This window comes from Pistacia vera, unplaced genomic scaffold (genome assembly GCF_008641045.1).
Source record: "Pistacia vera cultivar Batoury unplaced genomic scaffold, PisVer_v2 Contig929, whole genome shotgun sequence".
NCBI lineage: Eukaryota > Viridiplantae > Streptophyta > Magnoliopsida > Sapindales > Anacardiaceae > Pistacia > Pistacia vera.
In genome coordinates, this window is record NW_022196811.1 from 324,945 (window position 1) to 347,114 (window position 22,170).

The 22,170-nt window shown below is 36.4% G+C and overlaps 2 protein-coding genes across 2 annotated transcripts; both read right to left on the minus strand.

The window, feature by feature from the left end:
• Window positions 1-1,162: 1,162 nt before the first annotated feature.
• Window positions 1,163-4,393, minus strand: LOC116120212. Its single transcript, XM_031406160.1, has 3 exons — window positions 3,745-4,393; window positions 3,402-3,657; window positions 1,163-1,367 (listed from the first exon to the last, which is right to left on the minus strand). Exons 1-3 carry the CDS (start codon window positions 4,391-4,393, stop codon window positions 1,163-1,165), a joined length of 1,110 nt encoding a protein of 369 aa, XP_031262020.1.
• A 2,708-nt stretch (window positions 4,394-7,101) lies between these two features.
• LOC116120213 (immune-associated nucleotide-binding protein 9-like) lies at window positions 7,102-9,237 on the minus strand. Its single transcript, XM_031406161.1, has 5 exons — window positions 8,985-9,237; window positions 8,613-8,890; window positions 8,250-8,414; window positions 8,027-8,158; window positions 7,102-7,326 (listed from the first exon to the last, which is right to left on the minus strand). The coding sequence occupies exons 1-5, from the start codon at window positions 9,235-9,237 to the stop codon at window positions 7,120-7,122; spliced, it is 1,035 nt and encodes a 344-aa protein (XP_031262021.1). The 3' UTR covers window positions 7,102-7,119.
• Between the last annotated feature and the right edge of the window lie 12,933 nt (window positions 9,238-22,170).

The following is a 22,170-nucleotide window of genomic DNA, read 5'->3' on the forward strand; positions in this document are numbered from 1 at the left end:
TTCAGTTGGGTCTTCGCCGCGGCGAAGCTATTTTGTTCGCCCCGGCGAAGTCTCACAGAAACTACCAGGTTTGTAGCACCTTCTTATCGTCGTGGCGACGATTCTTCTTCGCCCCGCGAAGACTGTAACCCTAAAATTTCGCCAAGTCTTACAAATTTTCAGGAAAATCACCCAAACAAACCAGAACACCTTTTCATCCAAGGCTAACCAAACAATAACACGACCTACAGACTCGAATGAGGGTAAATCAATAAACATTCACCATTCATCAAATCTTAACTACGTACCTCAAGTGGGGTGTTAACATTCTCCCCTCCTTAAAAGAATTTCGTCCCCGAAATTCAGACAAACAACTCCGGGTACGACTTTGCATGTCTTGCTCTGTCTCCCAAGTCGCTTCTTCAACCTTATGGTTTCTCCAAAGGACTTTCACTAAAGGAATACTCTATTCCGGAGCTCTTTAATCTTCCGGTCCAAAATCTGAACTGGACGCTCCTCTTACACGAGATTCTCTCCACAATTACGTCCTCTGTATGCAACACATGGGAGGGATCACTTATATATTTCCGTAACATCGAGATATGGAAAACATCATGCACTTTGTTCATGCTAGGTGGTAGTGCGAACCTGTAGGCTACCTTCCCACTCGTTGCAACACTTCAAATGGACCAACAAATCTCGGCGCTAGCTTTCCTCTATTTCCAACCGCATCACCCGCTTAAAGGGGGAAACTTTCAAGAAGACTTTATCACCCACTTTGAATTCAACTTTTTTCTCTTCAATCGGCATAACTTTTCTGTCTATCTTGGGCTTATTGCTTTCTACTTCTAATCAGCTTCACATCTTCAATCAGTTTTTGAGTCATCTCTGGCCCAATAGCTAAATTCAACTCATCTTTCTCACCTATCTCATCCCAATGTAGTGGAGACCTACATTGTCTACCATACAAGGCCTCATACGATGCCATCTTAATTGTTGACTAATAACTATTATTGTAAGCAAACTCCACTAAGGGCAGCATCTCATGCCAAGATACTCTATAATCCATACAGCAAACTCGCAACATATCCTCAACACTTGATTTGTTCTCTCTGTTTGTCCATCAGTTTGAGGATGGTAAGCTGTGCTAAAAGCCAATCTAGTACCCAAGTTCCTCTGTAACTCATCCAGAAGGCGGAGACAAATCTAGAATCTCTGTCTGGACTATTGTCTTGGGTACCCCATGAAGTTTCACTATCTCTCTGATGTAAATCTGGGCAAGCTGATCTGAAGTAGTGCTCTCTTTCACCGAAAGGAAATGGGCTGACTTTGTCAATCTATCCATAATCACCCAAATGGCATTAAAACCTCTCTGAACTCTAGGAGACCTACAATAAAATCCATCGAAATACTCTCCCATTTCCACTCAGGAATACTAAGTGGTTGAAGCAATCCTGATGGCCGTTGGTGTTCTGCTTTGACTTGTTGACAAACCAGGCATTTAGCCACAACTCCGCAATATCATTCTTCATACCTGGCCACCATAGCCTTTCTTTAGATCTTGATACACTTGGTTGCTCCTGGATGAGCAGTGTAGGGTGTGTCATGAGCCTCCATAAGAATTCTCTCTCTCAACTCCTTATCCTGAGGAATCACAACCGATTCCTGAAACGAAGAACACCCTCTACCAGATGGAACTCTGGTCTCTCATTCTGATGCACTCTTTGCAATAACTCCCGGCACCACTTATCTACCACTTGCTTTTCTCTAATTTCGTCCAGTAAGGTGGACTGAATTTCTAACCTGGCAATCCCTCCTTGAATCACTTCAATCTGTTCTTTACACAACTCATCTATTGCTCTCTCTAACTAGTGAGTCGGGATAAATGAGCTTTTCTACTCAACGCATCAACTACGACATTAGCTTTCCCACTGATATTTAATCTCACATTCATAGTCTTTAACTACTCTAACCACCTTCTCTGTCTCATATTCAGCTCCTTCTGAGTAAAGAAATATTTCAAGCTCTTATGGGTCGGTGTAGATATGACTCTTTGCACCATAAAGATAAGCCTCCAAATTTTCAAAGCAAAGACTACTACTCGCCAAATCTAAATCTCGTAGGGTATCTTGTCTCGTACTCTTTCAATTGACGAGAAGCATATGCTATCACCCTACCTAACTGCATCAATACAGCACCCAGTCCTTGTTGAGGCATCTGCAAAAATATCATAATCTACCCCCTCCTGAGGCAATACTAAAACGGAGCTGATGTCAACTTTTTCTTTAACTCGTGAAAACTCCTTTCACAGCAGTTGACCATATAAAAGGAATTCTCTGCTTGTAAGAGCTGTAAATGGCTTAGCTAACTGGCAAACCCTGCTACGAATCCGGTAGTAGCCTGCTAGTCCCAAGAAACTTCTCACTTCTTTTATCGATTTCAGCCTGTGCCAATCAAGGATTGCCTCTACCTTACTAGGGTCCACTAAAATCCCTTCACTAGAACAGTAATGGCCTAGAAACAATACTTGATTCAACCAGAATTCACACTTGGAAAACTTAGCATACAACTTCTTTTCTCTCAATCGTTGTAGTACAAGTCTTAAATGCTCCTCATGCTCTTCTCTCGACTTAGAGTAAACCAGGATATCATCAATGAAAACCACAATGAATTGATCCAAGCAATCATGAAAGACCCGGTTCATCAAGTCCATAAAAACTGATGGGGCATTCGTCAACCCAAAGGGCATAACTACAAACTCATAATGCCCATACCTTGTACGAAAAGCAGTCTTAGCTATATCTTGCTCCACCACTTTCACTTGATGGTACCCTGACCTCAAATCAATTTTTGAGAACACTGCCGCTCCCTTTAATTGATCAAATAAATCATCTATCCGAGGTAGTGGGTACTTATTCTTCACTGTCACCTTATTCAGCTCTCTGTAGTCTATACACATCCGTAATGATCCATCTTTCTTCTTCACAAAAAGAATTGGAGCTCCCCAGGGGGAATGACTTGGTCGGATAAAACCTTTATCTAAAAGCTCTTGGAGTTGCTTCTTCAATTCTTGAAGCTCGGCTGGGGCCATTCGATAAGGGGCTCTCGATATTGGTGCTGTCCCTGGTGCTAATTCAATACTAAACTCAACCTCTCTCTCTGGAAGTAAACCCGGTAACTCTTCGTGAAACACATCCAGAAATTCTCGAACTATAGGCACCCTCTGAATTTCTGACTGAGGAACATCACCACTCTGCACTACATGTGCAATATACCCTGAACAGCCCTTTCTCAGCATCTTTCTAGCTTTCAAGCTACTAATCAACATACTTAAATAATGGCCCTCACTGAAGCTAAACTTATCTCCACTATCAAGATTAAACCTTGCTTTCTTCTTCCGACAGTCGATTTCTACTCCATACTTCCCTAGGAAATCCATCCCCAAAATCACGTCGAAATCAGGCATATCAAACACTATTAGATCAACTAACAGCTCTCTTCCATGAATCATTACAGACTCTCCTAGAAGCATCTCACGGGTCAGAACACTAATTCCATCAGGTAACTCTATCCTAATGGGTTGATCTACTACAACAGGCTTCAGATCTAATCTTTCTATCATCCCATGAGACATAAAGGAATGCGTGGCTCCAGAATCTATTAAAGCATAAAGAGAAACTGCATGAAAGAATAACTGACCAGTTACAGCTGATGGACTGGCCTTTACCTCACCCTGTGCCACGGTAAACACTCTGGCATTCGTGCCTCTAGGGGCCTGTGCTGTTGGTGGAGGAGGAGCTTTACAATCTTTCATTAGGTGCCCTGGCTGGCGACACCTATAGCAGATATTCAGACCAAACTCTTTTAAACACTCCCCCAAATGATTCTTCCCACACTTAGGGCATGGAGTGACTCCAGCCATTCTAGGCCGTTTACTCTGCCAATCGCCCCTGTTCTTCTTTGGCTGGAACCTCTTCTTGTTCCTCATGTCTCTACTTCTTCCAATCTCAACTCTTTCTTTCTGCGGAGTAGGGGGCGATTCATTCTGTACTATCATGGATGGCCCTTCTGAACTCATCTTGTTCACATAAATTTCTGCTCTCAAAGCCCAATCTAATGCTTCCATATAGGTATGCGGGGGCTCTGCTCCTATCATAACGTCACGGGCTATTTCTGACCTCAACCCGAGAACAAATTTCTCTCTTCTCAACTCGGGAGTACTCACTATCCCTGGTGCAAACCTTGCAAGAGAGTTGAATCGAACCGAATACTCTTTCACTGTACTCATCCCTTGCTTCAGGTTAATAAACTCTTGTATTTTCTCATGAACCTGGTCAACCGTTCGATACTCGGTCTCAAACACTCTTCTAAAATCTCCCCAAGTCATGGTTGCCGTGTCATGAGTCTCTTCCATTAATTCCCACCAAATTCGGGCATCAGCCCGAAATAAGAAACTAGCATAGCTGATCCTCTCTCTATCATTCATGGGAAACAGGGCCACCGTCCGCTCAACAGACTTAAACCACTCTTCAGCTTCTAACGGGTCTCTGGTACCCCTAAACTTTGGTGGCTGATGCTGACTTGCAAGCCCCTGAATCGGATCAACTCGATTCTGTACTATCTGAGGTACCGGCCCTTCTTGCTCTTGCCTTACGGGCGGTACTCTAGTAGGGGTCTCATTTCTCTCTGGTACAACTCTCCCCTGACTCTCTGTTAACACCTGCTGTACAATAGTTCGAATCATTGTCGCATCAAGGGTAAGGGGAGTTTGTTCCGGCGAGTTAGAGGGTTCTCCCTCATTCATCACACCCTTACCCTTCTTTCTATTACTACGTCTCATCTACAAAATAACCATTCTCACATCAACTTCAATAACCCATTAAGAAGAAAAGAATTTAACTTACAATGGTCGGATAAGACACGTCGTAGCGGCGAGAATGACACACTGTCCCATCCCAAAATCATTGCTCTGATACCAAAATGTAACAACTACTTTCTTTCTACCAGATTCATAAAATAGATTAATAAAAAGTATTTATCAAACAGTTGGGCCCAAAAATTTTTCTTTACTTAATAATTACAATCTTTACAAAACACAACATCATGTGTACAAAGACTTTCAAAAACGAAAACAGCGGACAGTGCAGCCAGTCTCCCCGCTTGCCGACGTCCATCTGACCAGGTCCTCACCTATTTCCTGTACAACAAAGAAAACAACGGAGTGAGCACAAAGATGCCCAATAAGTAAAAATCTCTTACTCTATCATCCCCGTGTATTACTCATTAATTCTCTTGTACTCTTATCACTTTTCTAATTCAAATTCTCATTTTTCTTTCTATCCATTCTCAATCCGGTTTCTCATAGCGGAGACCGCTCTCTCTCATAGCGGTTCACATGCATTCCGCTCTCTCATGGTGGAGACCGCTCTTTCTCATAACGGTTTACATGTATTCCGTTCTCTCATGGCGGAGACCGCTCTCTCTCATAACGGTTTACATGAGGGTAACTCCATACTCACGAGTTCCCCACCACTCAATCTATTTTCTTTTCTTTTCTGTAGCACTTAATAATCATTTTATCCTCTAGTGCTAGTTCTTTCTTTCTCTTTACTCTAAGAGAGTTGGTTCTCTTCTTTATCTCTATTCATAGAGTATTTCTTTCTCATTTCTCATATTTCTTTCTCATGTGATTACTCAATTAAACATATGGGTATGGATGGCTCATGCCTAAAATCTTTCTTATATGCATTCATGACATGCAAATATGCTATGTTGCATAAAGTAAGGTTCTTTACTTCTACTCATGCTTCTTTTAGACATTTCATCAAACATAATGTGTGCATACATAAACTCTACTCTAACTTTAATTATACTTCTTTCTTAATCATCCAAAATAAGAGTTCAACTCCTTTAAAACATTACACAACCTGCAAGGAAAACATACTTCAAATATTCCTCTCAAATTCTTCTAATTCTATCTACACTTCTACCCAACTTTAACAACACAAGCCACCCTTCTCATGGTAGAAATCCTCTCATATAAAAACATTGAATTCATCAACTCATTTCAAACATAGAAATTCAAGCATCAAGCACATATCTAAAATCTATACACATTATTCAATCAAGTAAATCACAACTTAGGTGAATTTACTTACCTTGGACACAAGTAGAATCCACTAAACCTCTCTACTTTTGATGGCTTGATGCTTTCTCTTTACCTTCAATACACAACTTAATAAGGATCCAACTCTTTCAAAAATAAAAATTACTTCTAGAGTAAGGATTCTCACCTTTTTGTGCTTAAGCTTAACTTGTAACAAAACCTAGTCAAAAGCTCTTCAAAGATCCTTGGAAATTTGAATGAAAATTTGAGAGAAATAAAGGATGAAAGAGGGGGTGGTGAAGAAGGAAGAAGAAAAGGTTTCTAAAGCTAACCCTTAATATCACATAATTTCTCCACTCTTTCCCAAAAATACCCTTACTCTTTCTTTGAAATTCCATCTAAGACCTTTCATTCTTTGCAAACACAACCCCAAACAAACTATTCTCTATGCAATTTCCTTACATTTCACTCCCCACTTTTCCTACTAAAAAGGGGTAGAAAGGTCATTGAGTCTCAAAAGGAAGAATTCTCAAAAACTCAAGGGGGACATTCAGTTGGGTCTTCGCCGCGGCGAAGCTATTTTGTTCGCCCCGGCGAAGTCTCACAGAAACTACACGGGTTGTAGCACCTTCTCATCGTCGTGGCGACGATTCTTCTTCGCCCCGGCGAAGACTGTAACCCTAAAATTTCGCCAAGTCTTGCAAATTTTCAGGAAAATCACCCAAACAAACCAAGACACCTCTTCATCCAAGGCTAACCAAATAATAACACGACCTACAGACTCGAATGAGGGTAAATCAATAAACATTCAAGCCATTCATCAAATCTTAACTACGTACCTCAAGTGGGGTGTTACATTTCAACTGCAATTCAACCCAACACCATGAACATTTACCTGATAGAGAATAAAAGATATAATAGATTTATATATGAATATCTTATATTTGCAGTATGAACATATTGACATCAGGGTAAGAAAAAACAATCTTAGGTGTTCTTCACGCCACTGCACATACTGTGATGATTGAGATTGTTCAAAGAATAGGACACTTTTCTAGTCTATCACGGAGACACTTATTCTCCCTATTTGCTCTCTGAAGATTCTCATTAAGCCTACGAATTTCCTCATTTGATTTCCTTTGAGCGTCTTGTGCGTTCAATTCTAACTTTAATCGGGTAACTTGCTCCTCCATCAATTGCTTTTCAAGCTTTCTAGTTGCCTCTATGAGCTTCAACTCAAGCTATTAAAAACATCAACGGGGACCATTAAGCCCTTAAATAACAATATAATACAAATACTGCTCGATATTATTGATTAATGAAAAGGATAAGACATTAGCTAAAACATTGACAAATTTATCAACTAGAGACCATTCCCAAGTAAAATGGCATCCCTAAATTTGATACAGTTGGAGGACCCCTGAAACCCTACAACCATTGTTAATCATATAAGAATATATGTTTGCATAGGATCTCATTGATTACCAAGATCATTCCAAGGCGTGCTATAATTTTAGACTAGCGGAAAGGGGAAATAATAGTAATAAAACAGGAAGTATAGTACAAAAATGCTTGACAATAAAGATAAAAAATTCAACATGACCAAAATACCGCTGGTACTCTTATTGCTTCTTAATTCATTGAAAGCCAGAATGCAAAAGAATATCTACAAAACCTTTATGAAAAATTCAACTAGTTATAGTCATTAAATTAGAATATGTGAAAATGTGGCTTTATAAAAGAGTTTTCTTCAATGAAATGGTAAGTTAAAGCCTCTTAAGAGGTGTATAAGAAATTTAATCTTTCTAGGGGTGGTATTCTCCATAAGTACAGGGAAATGCCACAATTGCACCTTTACCATCTTGTAAGTATACAACTTAGAATATCTGACTACAGATACACATGACAAATCAATAAATGAAGAGAGATCAACAAGATTACCATCTCACTAATTTTTTTGAGTTGATCTTCATATGATCTTTCTATTTCTGCCTTCAGCTCTGCAATTTCTTGTTTTGAATATCCCTCTAGGGAATCAACCTCCACTTGTTGTTCGTGATGTTTCATAGCCCCCTTTTGTATATCAAATAAAGACTTTTCACAACATATTTAATGTGAACTGTATGAGTAAAAAAATATATATATATATTGTGAACAAACTCACCTTCACTTCAGCAAATTTTTCATCTGTGTATGGTTGTCCACCATTCTGCGCTATGACCCTGTTAACAAGGGAGAGAAGCTCTCCAACTTGTTTAGCTCTTTTGGTTTCATCCTTAGTCTTGTTATCAAAAAGCACTGGCCGATTTTCACACAAAGAAAGAATATTCTGAAACAATGTTAATATAAATGTGAAAAATAGCTTATATTAAGCTTTTTTCAGGATTAATTAACATTTTAAGAATTGTAAAGCTTGAAGATGTTCAGCCTAGCATATATATGCTAACCAAATAAAATAGTTTGAAAACAATATTTTTCTTAAGTTAACAACACGGCTAATAAATCAAACTTAAGTTAAAAAGGAAACCTTTAAAGGATCTGGACATTCGCGACCCAAGTACTCTTCCAATGTTTCCTCATATTCTTCAAGTGCATCCCCACCGGTGAAGACTACAATCATGTAGTCTACAATTTTTCTTCCAAACAAAGACTGCAAGCTAAGTACTGCAGCTTGTTCTTCTTCTGAAAAACGGTTTGTCACTGAGAAAACTACAAGGATTGCATGGATACCATCCTTGGCCAATTTAATACATTTGACAATTTCTTTCCCAACAAATTCAGATTCAGCAGAAAAATCAAAGAGTCCTGCAACGACTCACCACATTAGTTTATTTGATGAATAAATTTCAAATACAAGATAAAAGTTGTAAACTGTGCAATCAAATCCAAGTTACTATACCAGGAGTATCAATAACATTAATGATCTGGCCATCTTTGAGTTCAGTTCTCTGCAATTCAGTTGTTTTAGTAACAGTACCAGATGAACCAGCCCTGGACTTAAAAGCTCTTCTTCCAAGAATGCTATTCCCGGTGGCACTTTTTCCATTGCCAGTACGCCCAACCAAAACCACAGTCCGCTCTCCACTGGCCACAGACCGTTCTCCACTGGATAGGGAAGGGAGCTTCCTCTCATCATTTATCACAACATCCATCGTACTTCCATCCATTATGTAAAGAGTAAATTACTTCACCTGCAATCCAAAAAACATTAAAAACACTTTCGATCAATCATTGCAACCCATGCTTTTTTTAATAATAATAAAAAAAATTGGTCTGTCTGTGAGATTACTTACTTGAGAGTCTGAGGCGAGGGAGAGAGACAGAGAGAAGATATAGAGTTTGCGTGAGAGAGTGAGAATTTATAAAGTCATAAGTAGATAAGAGAAGGTGGAATTTTCTTACATGAAGTTGCTTGGATACCCAAACCAAAACTAAACTTTAAAAAGCAACAATACCAAAAACAATGTTAAGAACTAAATATAAAGCATATGATATGCCTAACTATAAACTCAAGCATGCTTCCATATAAGATTCGATTCTTTATTATTTTACAAGTTCTTAACTTGAATTTCATTATATATTTTTGAGTTGAGGTGGAAAATGTATTTAATAATAATATTTAAAAGTTATATTCATAATGAATTGATAGGAAAAACAAAAAGAACGATATTTGACACTCAAATTTTAATTGATAATTTTGACAATATATCCTTTATTTAAATAAACAAATGATTGCATAAGATGAATGATATTGGTATTATAAGCCTAAAAGTGAGTTTACTTTTGTTTTGTTATTTTATTTCATTAAATTACTATTGACCTTCAAACTTTTTCTGATGTTAATGTTTTTCAATTGGTATAAAAGCTTATCAATTATCATTCCGTATTTTTATTCTTTTTCTTTTCATCTTTACTCTATCGCAATGCAAAAATTGATTACTTGTAGAACCCCACCATGTGAAAATAAAGAAAAATAAAAAATTAAAGTATAAAGATAAATTCTGTTATTTCTTTTTGGCCTCCTTAGTTTTTAACTTAACAGTTTGGTCCCCATACATATAATTCCTAATGCTTTGGCCCTTTCGTTCACATAGCATTACATTTCAATCTCCTAGAATACATTTTCTGGCTCCACCTTGTGTTAATTAGAAGCCACCCATAGTATTTTTGGTTTTAGTTCATTGGTGTAACTTGAATCTATCCTATTCTTTTGTTCTTTCTCAACTATATATTATCCTAATTTAGATTTCACACGCTCACCTCAAAATTCTTTTTCCTTTGTATCTCAAAACACTCTTAATTCACCCCAAAGCAAAAGATGGCTCAAGTTAAGGTTGCCACCCTTTTCATGATACTTCTCCTTGTAGTCATCTTGAAGAAGTCCTAGAATCGAAAGCATGAAAGTTGCAAAACTTTCCAAGAAGCCAAACAGAAAAACAAAAAAGTAGAATCTGAAAATTTTTATTCTAATCTTGGAAAAAATTTCAGTGCTTTACACGTGAAGGCAGAGTGCCTTTTTATACTAATTCTAGACATGACTAAGGCAAGTGGAAGCAAGTGGCACTCCTAAAACACTACACGTGAGTGCTATTACAAATATACAAGGGGTTAGTTTGCAAGTTGTAAATCTCAGCCACTCATCTTGATCTTGAAAAAACAATCAATTTTTATTGATGAAGATTGTAGTTCTACAGTTCTACTTCTGATCGTAACATCCTCCCTCAAGTTGAGCAATAGGTTGCAAAAGCTTGTATGATCTGAAGTAAAACAATCAACTACAATGCAACACTTCCAACACCTTTGATACCATAACATCCTCCTTCAAACTGAGCAGCAGTAGGCTGCAAATGTTTGCAAAGACTAAGGTGATTGGTTTTGTTAAACATGCTTGTTATTGATAAATCAGCTTTGACTTGAAGATGCACTGGTTGATGAAGATGTAGGTTGATCAAGTTGACTAGAAGAAGAGTGAGAGGACAGAATGTCCTCCCTGAAACTCATAGGAGAGGTAGCAGTGGACTGTATGTCTTCCCTGAAACTGACAAGAGAGATCAGATGAAGTTTATCACGCAGAATTTGAAATTGTGTGATAGGTAAAGGTTTGGTAAGTATGTCTGCAATCTGAAATTTAGAGGCAATATACTGAACAATTAGCTCTTTTGAAAGAACCAAGTCTCGAACATAATGCACATCAATTTCGATGTCTTTAGGGCGAGCATGAAATACAGGGCTTGCAGCAAGTGCGTTTGCATTTTTGTTATTACACCATAAGACTGATTGAGTGGGAACAGCAACTTGTAATTCTTACAACAATAGTTGAACCCAAACAAGTTCAGTGGAAGCTTGAGTAAGGGATCTATATTCAGCCTCTGTAGAACTTAATGCTACAACCTTTTGTTTGTAGGATACCTAGCTGATTAAGTTTCCAAAGAGACAAACACAAAAGCCACTAACAGACTTTCTATCATTAAGATCATTGGCCCAATCTGCATTTGGAAAACCTTCTCGCACTAAGTTTTGAGAAGGCTAAAACTTGAGACCAACATCAAGAGTACCTTTAATATAATGTATGACTCTTTTGCAGGCAACCCAATGAGACACAGATGGACTTTGAAGGAATTGATTTAGTCTATTCACAAAAAAGGACAAGTTTGGTCGAGTCATGGTTAAATACTATAGGCTACCAATAACACTTCTGTATAAGGCTAGATTTTCAAATAGAGTACCATCATCTTTAACTAACTTGGTGTTTGCAGCTTTAGGAGTTGAGCTAGCATTGGCATCAAACATTCTGACCTTTTTGAGTAAATCAGCAGCATACTTAGCTTGATTTAAGTGAATACCGGCAGTAGTTCTTACCACTTTGAAGCCAAGAAAATAATTCAATTCCCCTAAGTCTTTTAAGGCAAAAATTTTGTGTAATTCATTAACTAACTGTTGAATGTAAATGAAGTCGTTACCTATAATTAGATGTCATCCACCGATACCAGTAGATAAACAACTTTTGTAGAAGAATAATGAATAAATAGGTTGCTATCTGAAGAAGAGTTTTGGAAATTTTTGTCTAACAAAGCTCCTTTCAGTTTTTCAAACTAGGCACGAGGAACCTGCTTAACGCTATACAAAGCCTTGTTCAACTTATATAGATGAGCATGCTTGTTTGGATCAACAAATCCAGTTGGTTGTTGATGATCCGAGAATTATATTGTTTTAATTAGGCTTTTTGGCCGGATTTCAGATACTTCTTAGTTCATTTATGACTGAATTGCTACTTAATTCTATACATTCTATGTTTTAGGCCAAAATGGACATTTTGAGCAAATGATGAGCGAATTGGAGTTTTTGGACCCAGAAGTAAGCGGATCTTAGAATTTGGGAGAGTTTTGAAGCAGAGTGGAGCACTATGAAGCTTGTTCTCATGGGAGAGCATCGAAGATCGAAGATTCAAGCAAAGAAGTAAGCAGAGGGCAATTCTATAATTTTAGAATTCTTCATGAAGGTTCGCCATCGCGAAGAAAGAAGTTATGCACAAAAGTCCATTTTACCTCGTCACTGCAGCAAAATTCCTCCTTTTCCGCAGCAAAGTCTACGAATTTCAGTTTTTTTCCAAAACGCACAGTTTTATTTTAGGCAAGTCTTAGGTTTTTGGGTGAACCATAGAAGAAAAACGTTTTCATTTTGAGAGGGGTTTGTCATCCAAGTTAGTCTAGAGTAGCCTGTTTTAGTTTTCCTTAGTATAGAGTTGACGATTTTTGGTTAAGAAGTGAAAAAATTTGGGATTGAATCTTGTGGATTCTTCAACTAGGGGAGATCTCTTTTCTTTTCTCTCATTTCAATATGTTGATTGTTGGGTTATCCGTTTTTCTTGCTTGTTGTGTTGATTTAGCTATGAACTAACCCATTTTGGGTTAGGGTTTTGATGTAATTCGAATTTCCATGGATTAATCAATTGATTGTTGTTATTTTCATATGCTATTGCACAGATTGTTTGGTTATTCTGATTTTTATTACTTTTAGTTGTTGAACATGATGAGATTGAGAAATGAATCATGTTAAGCTTCTTAAGTAATCAGCATTGTAGTATTGAATGCTAGAGATAGATTTGAGAATCAATGAAATCAATCTAGGATTCCATGTGCTTAATGAACTTGGACTTATTAATCTTCAATTTTTTGGGTGTGGAAGTTTAATAGGAAAAAGTAGGAAAACATAGCCTGAGAAGGTATGTTTTACAACTTAGAGAATTCGATTTACAATCAGTGCATATGAATGTGGAAATAGCATAATCCGTAGGCTTAATCCATAGAGTCCGAATGAAATCAAAACCCTACCCGTTTGTTTGAATTGGTATTACCCTTTCTTTTAAATCTTGCTTTCATAATTTAGTTTTTAATACTTAGCAGATTTTGTTTTAGTTTTAGTTTAATTCTCTCCTATTAATCCAAACAAATTCGGTTGCTCCAACTTGAAAACAATATAAAAATCGATGCTTAACAACCAATCCTCGTGGGAACGATACTCACTCATCACTTTATTACTTTGTACGACTAGTGCACTTGCTATATTGCATGTTGTAGTAACAACGCACCAGTTGTGTCATGTAAACTACTTCTGTCAGATCTCCATTCAAGAAGGCATTATTAATGTCTATTTTCATAATTTTCCTGTAGAGTTGGATAGCCAATGCAAGGATAATTTTGATAGTACAAGGCTTAACCATTTCAGCAAAAGTTTCAAAGTAGTTGATTCTAGGAGTTTGTTGAAACCCCTTAGCAGCTAACTGAGCCTTATACTTCTGATGTTAGAGTAGGTGCACTACAGCCAGCATTGTAGCCCTTGTAAACTCATATTTATATGAATAATAGGAAAACGCTTCTTTAAAAGCAATATACTATAGTATATATTTACTGGGCGTAAAGAAAATAGTATATGTTCTTAGAAAGGTTAAAACCAGTGACGATGATATTAAATGTCATAAATCTCAATTGTGAGAATCCTATGAGCAAAAATGGTGGCCCTTCTTAAACTGTCCATAGTCATAGTATAAATTTAATCTATGACACAGATTATATGGAGAAACAATCATCACGTTGAACAACCCTATCAAAAGATAGTGACAGGTCTCACATTTCGAGGTTGTGAGCATCAACCTAGTGCAACACATGGGTGCTTGCTTGTGCAAATCCACTGGACTGACCCATCAGAGGATTCTGTACAAGATGGTAACTCAGTGTCTATGGAACATATCCTCTTACGGATGGTGGTGCATGTGGTCCTTCGACTTGAGACCGGAGCACCGTGTGTAAGGATCGATGTGATTTGACACCAATCGAACATCGTCTCTCTTTGGGATTACTATAATGGTGATGATTGGTTACATTGGGAAGCATACTATGGCTATTGTGGATCAACAAAGGATTCATCAAGATTCATGACTCCTAGTTATAGAAGCCCTTATCTCGGCGAGATATTTGGTTATAAAACTATGACTACAAAGTCGTGGCCACGGTGGACTCAAGTTAGTGCTCGAATCTAATCTTATATGGTCGTTAGATTTAAGAACTTAATATACAACATGTCAAGGAAATAGTTTTGAGGTAGACACTACTTCTATACCTCAAACCCTGATGAGATATAAGATGATGAAATGGATCGAATTGCATGATAACCATACCATCGACAAGGAAAACTAGATCGCTGAATCTTTGCTTACCGGGGAATCATGATGCCTTGCTAGAGGCCAATCTTGATTAGTGTACGAAAACACTAATTGGCTGATGCTTAATTAGTTATCGGGACACTACCGACAAAGTAGAGAGTCTTCCGGTCACACACATAGAAGGTAGTTAAGTGAAGAATGGAAATGGAAGGACAATCTTGTCCGTGGGCCAAAAAGGGTATTTTGATAATTTGGGAGTTCGAAGGCATTTTCGTCATTATTGGCGAAGAGAGCACTTTGGTAATTTTGCTAGGGTTGACGCCATTATCCAATATTTATATTGGAGGAATTTTGGCAAAATTAGATTCATATTAATTTTAATTAATATGAAGGAATGTATTTAATTTGAATTAAATATATTAAAATCCAAAATTAAATATGATATATATATGGGTTAAATAAACATAAATATTTATTTAATTAGAATATATATATATATATATATATATATATATATAGGAATTAAATAAATGATATTTATTTAATTAAAATTCATATGTAGGAGAATATCTTAAAAGATATTCTTATCCCTAATATAAAGGAATGCAATCCAATTCAAATTAGAATTAAGGAGATTGCAATCCAAACCAAATTGGAAGTCAAGGATTCATAATCCTTGTAGAATTCTAGTTTGGGGTTGCCTATATAAAAGGACAATGGATTTTAATTAATGAGAAATTTTAGAGAGATTTTGAGAAAAATTAAATTATTTTTTCTCCCTCTCCCAAATAGCTCACGCCCAAACCCTAGCCACCAAGAGAATTTTATTCTCTTGATTTTTGCCTCCCTTCCTTAAGCTCTAAGACTGGTTTAGCAATTAATCTTAGGGTGATCTTGAGCCTACCTTCGTGTGGATACCGACGGACTCAATCCTACGTTGGGTTGATAGTGAGTTATAAGAGATATCCAAAGAAGGAGCTGCCAACGAAGATATTATATTAAACCTTGTATGGTTTTGATTTAATTTTATGTTGATTATCAAGTTGAAATCATGATCTTGGGTAAAAAGGATTATCAATTTTTTTTTTTTTTTTAATTCTGTGCTTGCCACGACACAGTTCCTTTATCTGAATGATATCATCCATGTTGTATTTGATACGAAACACCCATTGTTATCAACCAAAGTCATCTGACTCTCATAGGGAACTAATGTCTAGGTGTTGTTGACTTGCAAAGCATCATACTCATGCTTCATTGTTGAGAACCAATCTGGAGAACTCAAAGCTTCATGAATATTCGAAGGTTCACTCGAAGATGTTATTGTAGGAGATGTTACTACAGCTAGAGCATTTGTCTTGCTCTTGTTGGTAGTCTTGGATCTAGTTAGCATAGGATGATCATTAGTAACTGTGGGCTGTGGAACTGATAAATTTTGAGTCAAAGGAAGTTGAACTTCTAAGTGAATAGTAGGAATTGATGTTGATGCATTATTGTGCACAATTTGATACATCCTTGGAGATTAATTTTCTACTGATGTTTCAGCATTATTGGAGACTTCATCTTCAAGATTCTTGCTCTGAGATTGGTTTGAAGATGATGTTGCTAGATTATCATCCGAGAACTTAGTTATTGAATCTAAATTACTAAGAGCAACAGTTGAAAAATCAATAAAAGGAAATGCAAAATTAGAAGAAGGATCAATAGGTAAGGCACATGGAAATTGCTAGTTGGAAGAGTACATAAGTGGCTCTATAGGTTGCTACTGAGGAGTTGAAAAGGTAAGTTGTACATCTTTGGATGGAAAATTTGTTTCATCAAAGTCAACATGCCTAGAAATGTAAACTCTTTAGCAAATTATAGTCAAGAGCCTTGTGAAATAATTCTCAAAAGGAGATAAGTACTGATGCGTGTTTACTACAACATGCAAAAATAGCAAGTATACTAGTCGCAAAAAGTAATAAAGTGATGAGTAAGTATCGTTCCCACGAGGATAGTGTTACTAATTACCGATTCGTTCCCACGAGGATAGTGTTACTAATTACCGATTTTTCTAGTTTAAGTCCTAATTGAAGCAACAATAAATTGGATTGATGGAAGATTAACAAACTAAATATAAATGCAAAACCCAACAACTTAACTAATTAAACAATTCTAAAACAAATGCTAGGGTGTTGAATTCACCTAAATACGCTAACCCAAATCATAGAATCTATTACCTAAGTTCTAATTCCTTGATTGAAAATCGAATTCCCTAAGTTGTAAAACATACATTCTCATGCTACATTTCCCTACTTATCCCTATTAAGCTTCCGCACCCAACAAAATGAAGATTAATAGTTCAAAGGATTTTAAGCTTTGTGGAATTCTATCTAGATTTCATAGATTGCTAAACCTATCTCTAGCGTTTGCTAATCTATGGTATTTATCCCAAGAGGCACAATCACAAATCACTTCTCAGTCTCATTGTGAACAACACACATTTGAATGGTGATCAAGCATCCAAAAGACATTAAGCAAAGAGATAAACACTCAATCATGAAATTAAAACTCAAAGTAATTCAATCCATATAAATTTGAATCATTGTATCAAGATTACATCAAACCCTAGCTAAACAACTCAGTTCATACTCAAAAACGAAATAAAACAACAAAAACAAACTGAATCAAGATTCATCATTGACAAGCAAGCAAAAGATGGAGAAATCTTCTCTAATTTGAAGCCCAAATCTTCAATAATCTTCTCCTTCCATGAGCTGCCTCCCAAATCACGAACCAAGCCCCCTTTCTCTTCCTTTTCGCTCTAATTTATACCTCTCTCACTTAAGGACAAAGCCCTAGCAAGCCAAAACACGTCGTTTTATTTTTGCATCTGATGCAGGTTTCGCCGCAGCAAAGCTTTTTCCTCGCCGCGGCGAATAATTACAGGCCAAATTTGAGCATTATAGAGTTTGAATCTGGAAAAGTGTTAAACATATAAATTTTATCCCTTTAAATTATCTTTCTGGTCGTTCAAGAATAACCACAATCCGAGGTCTACAGCTCAAGTTATGGCAGAAATACTGAAGCACGTCCAAAGACATTTTTCTTCAGTTCCCAACGTCCTTTTCACGACTTCAAGCCAAGTTTTCACCTTTGTCCAGTCAGAATTAGGAAAAACCCAAAACATGAATGTTGTAGCTCTTCTTCTTAGCTTTTCAAAGCTTCTAAATTCAGGTCATTCCGAGTTTTCAATCTCAAGTTACACAATTTACGCTCAAAACTGTCATTTATGCTAAAAATCATCGTTTAGGCCTACAAAGACAAATTAATAGAATTAGGTAGCAATTATGACCCAAATTGTATGAAAAGTATCCTAAATCCTATCAAAATTCAATGCAAAATCGTAGTGTAAAATATGCTTATCAAGTACTGAAGAACTGGAGTTGGCAGTTTGTTTATCAAGTAAACAGCGGTGTGAAATGCATGCAACCAAAATTGAAAGGGCATTAAAGACTAAGCTAGCAAGGTTAAGCCAATTTATGTGATGTGTCGATGCTTCCTCTCAACTTTTCCATTTTGTTGATGGACATGAGAACATGGATGTCTGAATTTAATATCATGGGAGTTTAAGTAAGGTAAAAAGCATCGAAATTCACCTCCCCAATCTGCTTGAATGCACTTTAGTTAAGTTTCAAATTGTCTTTCTACAGACACATGGAATTGTTTAAAGATATCAAAGGTTGCTAACTTTTGTTTTAATGGATATATCCAAGATTACTGACTGAAATCATCCAAAAAAAAACTATGTAATACCTGTATCCTTCCTTTGAAACAACTGGTGAAGGACCCCATAAACCAACAAAGATTATTTCCAATGGCTTTGTACCGATTGTTGAAGATTAAGAGAAGGGTTGCTGATGCAATTTTCCAAACTTACAAGCTGAACATTTTTGCAATATTGATTCTAAAGCAGTAAGCCTTTTATCTAGTGTATTATGTACAACAGCCTAAAAGATCCTGTAATAAGGGTGGCCAAGCCTCATATGCCATACAACTGTATCAGATTACTAATGGCAGTAGCTATATTTGTTAAATTCAAGTTTTAAAGACTTGAATTATTGAATGGAAAAACAACATATATATATGCAGAGGAATTTATTCTTGGAACATAATTGACAAAATCAAATGCTGATGGTCTTGCAGAGTTGCTTCGAGAAACAAAGGAATGCAGGGCCAACTGATAAAATCCATTGCTATGTTTGCCTTCAAGCAGAACTGTTTGTGTCACCTTGTCCTTTATAACACACAAGTTAGCAAAGAACTCGACACTAATTGCATTGTCTTGAGTGAGTTTTGATATGCTGATCAATTTTTTTTTGTAATTTGAGGTAAAACTAACACTTTGTCTACTAGTAATTTATGTGAAGATGATAAGGTAGGAAGGTAAAGATCACCAATGTGAGTGATAGAGAGACACTAACCATTTCTAACTTGTAACTTTTCCGGTCCACTATAAGCTTTGCCATTATCAAGAGGTTGAATAGTTGAATTGATGTGGTTGGTGGCTCCAAAATCAAGATACCATTGAGAATCTGCCACTGAAATTGGTTGAGCAAAGTAGGGCATTGGAGCTACAGTCTGAGAGATTTGTTGTTGTTGTGGTTGTGATGAATTAGACTGAGGCATAAATGTTGTTCTGATTTCTTTTGAATGATTTGCAAAACCGGGATCTTTTTGCAAATAATAGACTTGATTTGCTTGTTCTAAGAATTTAGTTTGGTTTGATGGCAAGGACTATTGTTGAATAGCTTGCTGATGTTGAGGTTGTTGAGATTGGTTGTGGGGACCATTGTAGGACAAATCAAGCCTATGATAACACTGCATAACTATGTGACCAGGCTTTCCACACTCTTGACAAAAAATTCTAGGCTTAAAGAAGTTTATGCCTTTTCCTCGTCAAGAGTTTGGATTGATCCTTCTTACATCTTGCACCATTAAGGCATTGTGAGGATAAAAAGAAGAAGCTGATATATGATCTGATGAGTTTTGAGTGTAGTTATGAGTTGGAAAAGTGTTGGTTGAGCTATTAAAATTAGTTGCTAATGGAGTGTAGTGTACTGTTAGTACATGGTGAACAGAGGTTTGTTTTTGTGCTATCAGGGCAGAGTTATCATGATACAGACTATGTGAAATATTGTACCTTTCTAGTCTAATTTCATGTTTATGGAGGTAAAAATTGTGCTTCTTGAAGAGCAAGATCATCTCCTCTAGCTGATGAAAACACTGATATAGCATCATATTCAAGACCTAAGCCATCTAGAATGTAAGCTATTAATTCTTCAGTACTCAAAATCACTCCACTGGTTGAAAGAGAATCAGCATGGCCTTTCATCTTAAGCATAAATTCGTTAATACCTAAGGATTCTTTCTTTGTGTTTTGTAGTAAGTTTCTAAGATGCATTATTCTAGCCTTTGATTCAGTGATGAAATGATTTTCTAAGGTTTTCCAGATTTCAAAACAGCTTGAAAATTTCGCAACATAACCAAACATTGATTCAGAAATTGAAGAATATAACCAACTCATAAGGAATTGATAAATTCTTTTCCATAAGAAATAGTCAGAGTTAGGTTTTCTCACCAAATCTCTAGTTTCAACATCTTTACTCAACACAAAAGGTTTAGGACAAAGTCATTCACCAATGACAAAGCCTTCGAGGTAAAACGACGTGAGAGCTGGTAGTACTTGAGACCTTCAGTAATTGTGATTCTTTTCTCCTAACTTCACAGCAACAGTAGGTAAGAAGCTTGGAAAGCTGAAGTTCTTTAGCTGATCATTACTATGAACAGATTGTTCCAGTTCTGTCATCTTGATCTTGCTCTTAGAGTTGAATAAGATTTCAAGATCACCCATGTCAATAATAGTTGAAGAGCTCTAATGCCATGAAGAAGTCCTAGAATCAAACGCAAGAAAGTTACAAAACTTTCCAGGAAGCAAAATAGAAAAAATAACAGAAAAACAGAAAAGTAGAATCTACAAATTTTTATTATAATCTTGGAAAAATTTTCAGTTCTTTACACATAAAGGCAAAGTGCCTTTTTATACTAATTCTAAACATGACAAAGGTAAGTGGCACTCCTAAAACAATACATGTGAGTGCTATTACAAATATACAAGGGATTAGTTTGCAAGTTGTAAATCTCAGCCACTCATCTTGATCTTGAAAATAAAATCAATTTTGATTGCTGAAGATTGTAGTTCTGCAGTTCTACTTCTGATCGTAACACATCTCAACTCTAACAAATGCTACCCCTCTAGAACTGACCTTTCCCAACAATGCTCCAACAAAAGCACAATTGGTTGGTCAACTTTTAATGTTTATTGTATACTAAGTATTTATCATGTTTATTTATTTATAGTTTTGGGATTTTGATAGGACACTAATGCAGAGCATATCGATTGCGAAGGAGCTTCAGAGGAAATGTGCTTGATGATGAGAAGAACCCTTACTGCTCATACTGACTATATCTATACCCAGGATGAGAATCTACACACAGACCATAACTATACCCAGGATGAGAATCCATGAGATTATATTATTTAATTCATTGTAGTGACTATGTAGTAATCAAATCTGTTGATTAGGTTAATTTAATCCAAATTAATTAAGTAAAAATCAAGTTAATTTGAACTTATGACACGTTTCATTATAATCTCATTGTTGTCAACCAAATTACCTAAGCAATTTGGTGTAACAAATGAAATGGTTACACTCTTGGAAAATACGTTAACACTGAAGCATATACTGCATAAGATGAAACTAGATTGCATCATTCTACCTGAACTTCCATGCAACACAGATCATCAAAAATGGTATTGGATTAATGAAATGCATGAGAAACGCATACAAGAAGACATATCACGCAATTACAATATAATCAGAGATAACACCACTTTGGAAGTACTATAGAACCTCTTTATAGTGATACTTTATATAGGAATAACCTACATGTAGTCATAAAAAAATTATGGTCTCAACTTGGGCTAGTTAAAAATAAGAATAAACTCCACATTGTAATAAGTTATAATTTTTCTAGGTCTCGTTTTAAGGAACTTGCCTTCCTATAGTAATAATTATATGTATCTTGCAAAAAATATATACTAAGTTACATTAAATTTTAAGATAAAATACAATATTTATCTAAAGTTGCTTGAGACAATGGTTTATGTTTTAGAGCTGTTACCACATCTTTTAACTTATGGGTAAGTAATAACTTGCCAGCATTGAAAGATTAATAGCTGAATTGAAAAGAGAACTAAAGCAGTGAACGAATTAAGAGAGAAAAGAAAAAAAAAATCTGTTTCAAGTGTTCTATTATTGAAAAATTGGTAAAGCAGATCAGTTACAGACGACTTTATATAGTCTGTTACAATTTTTGTTTCTTTACA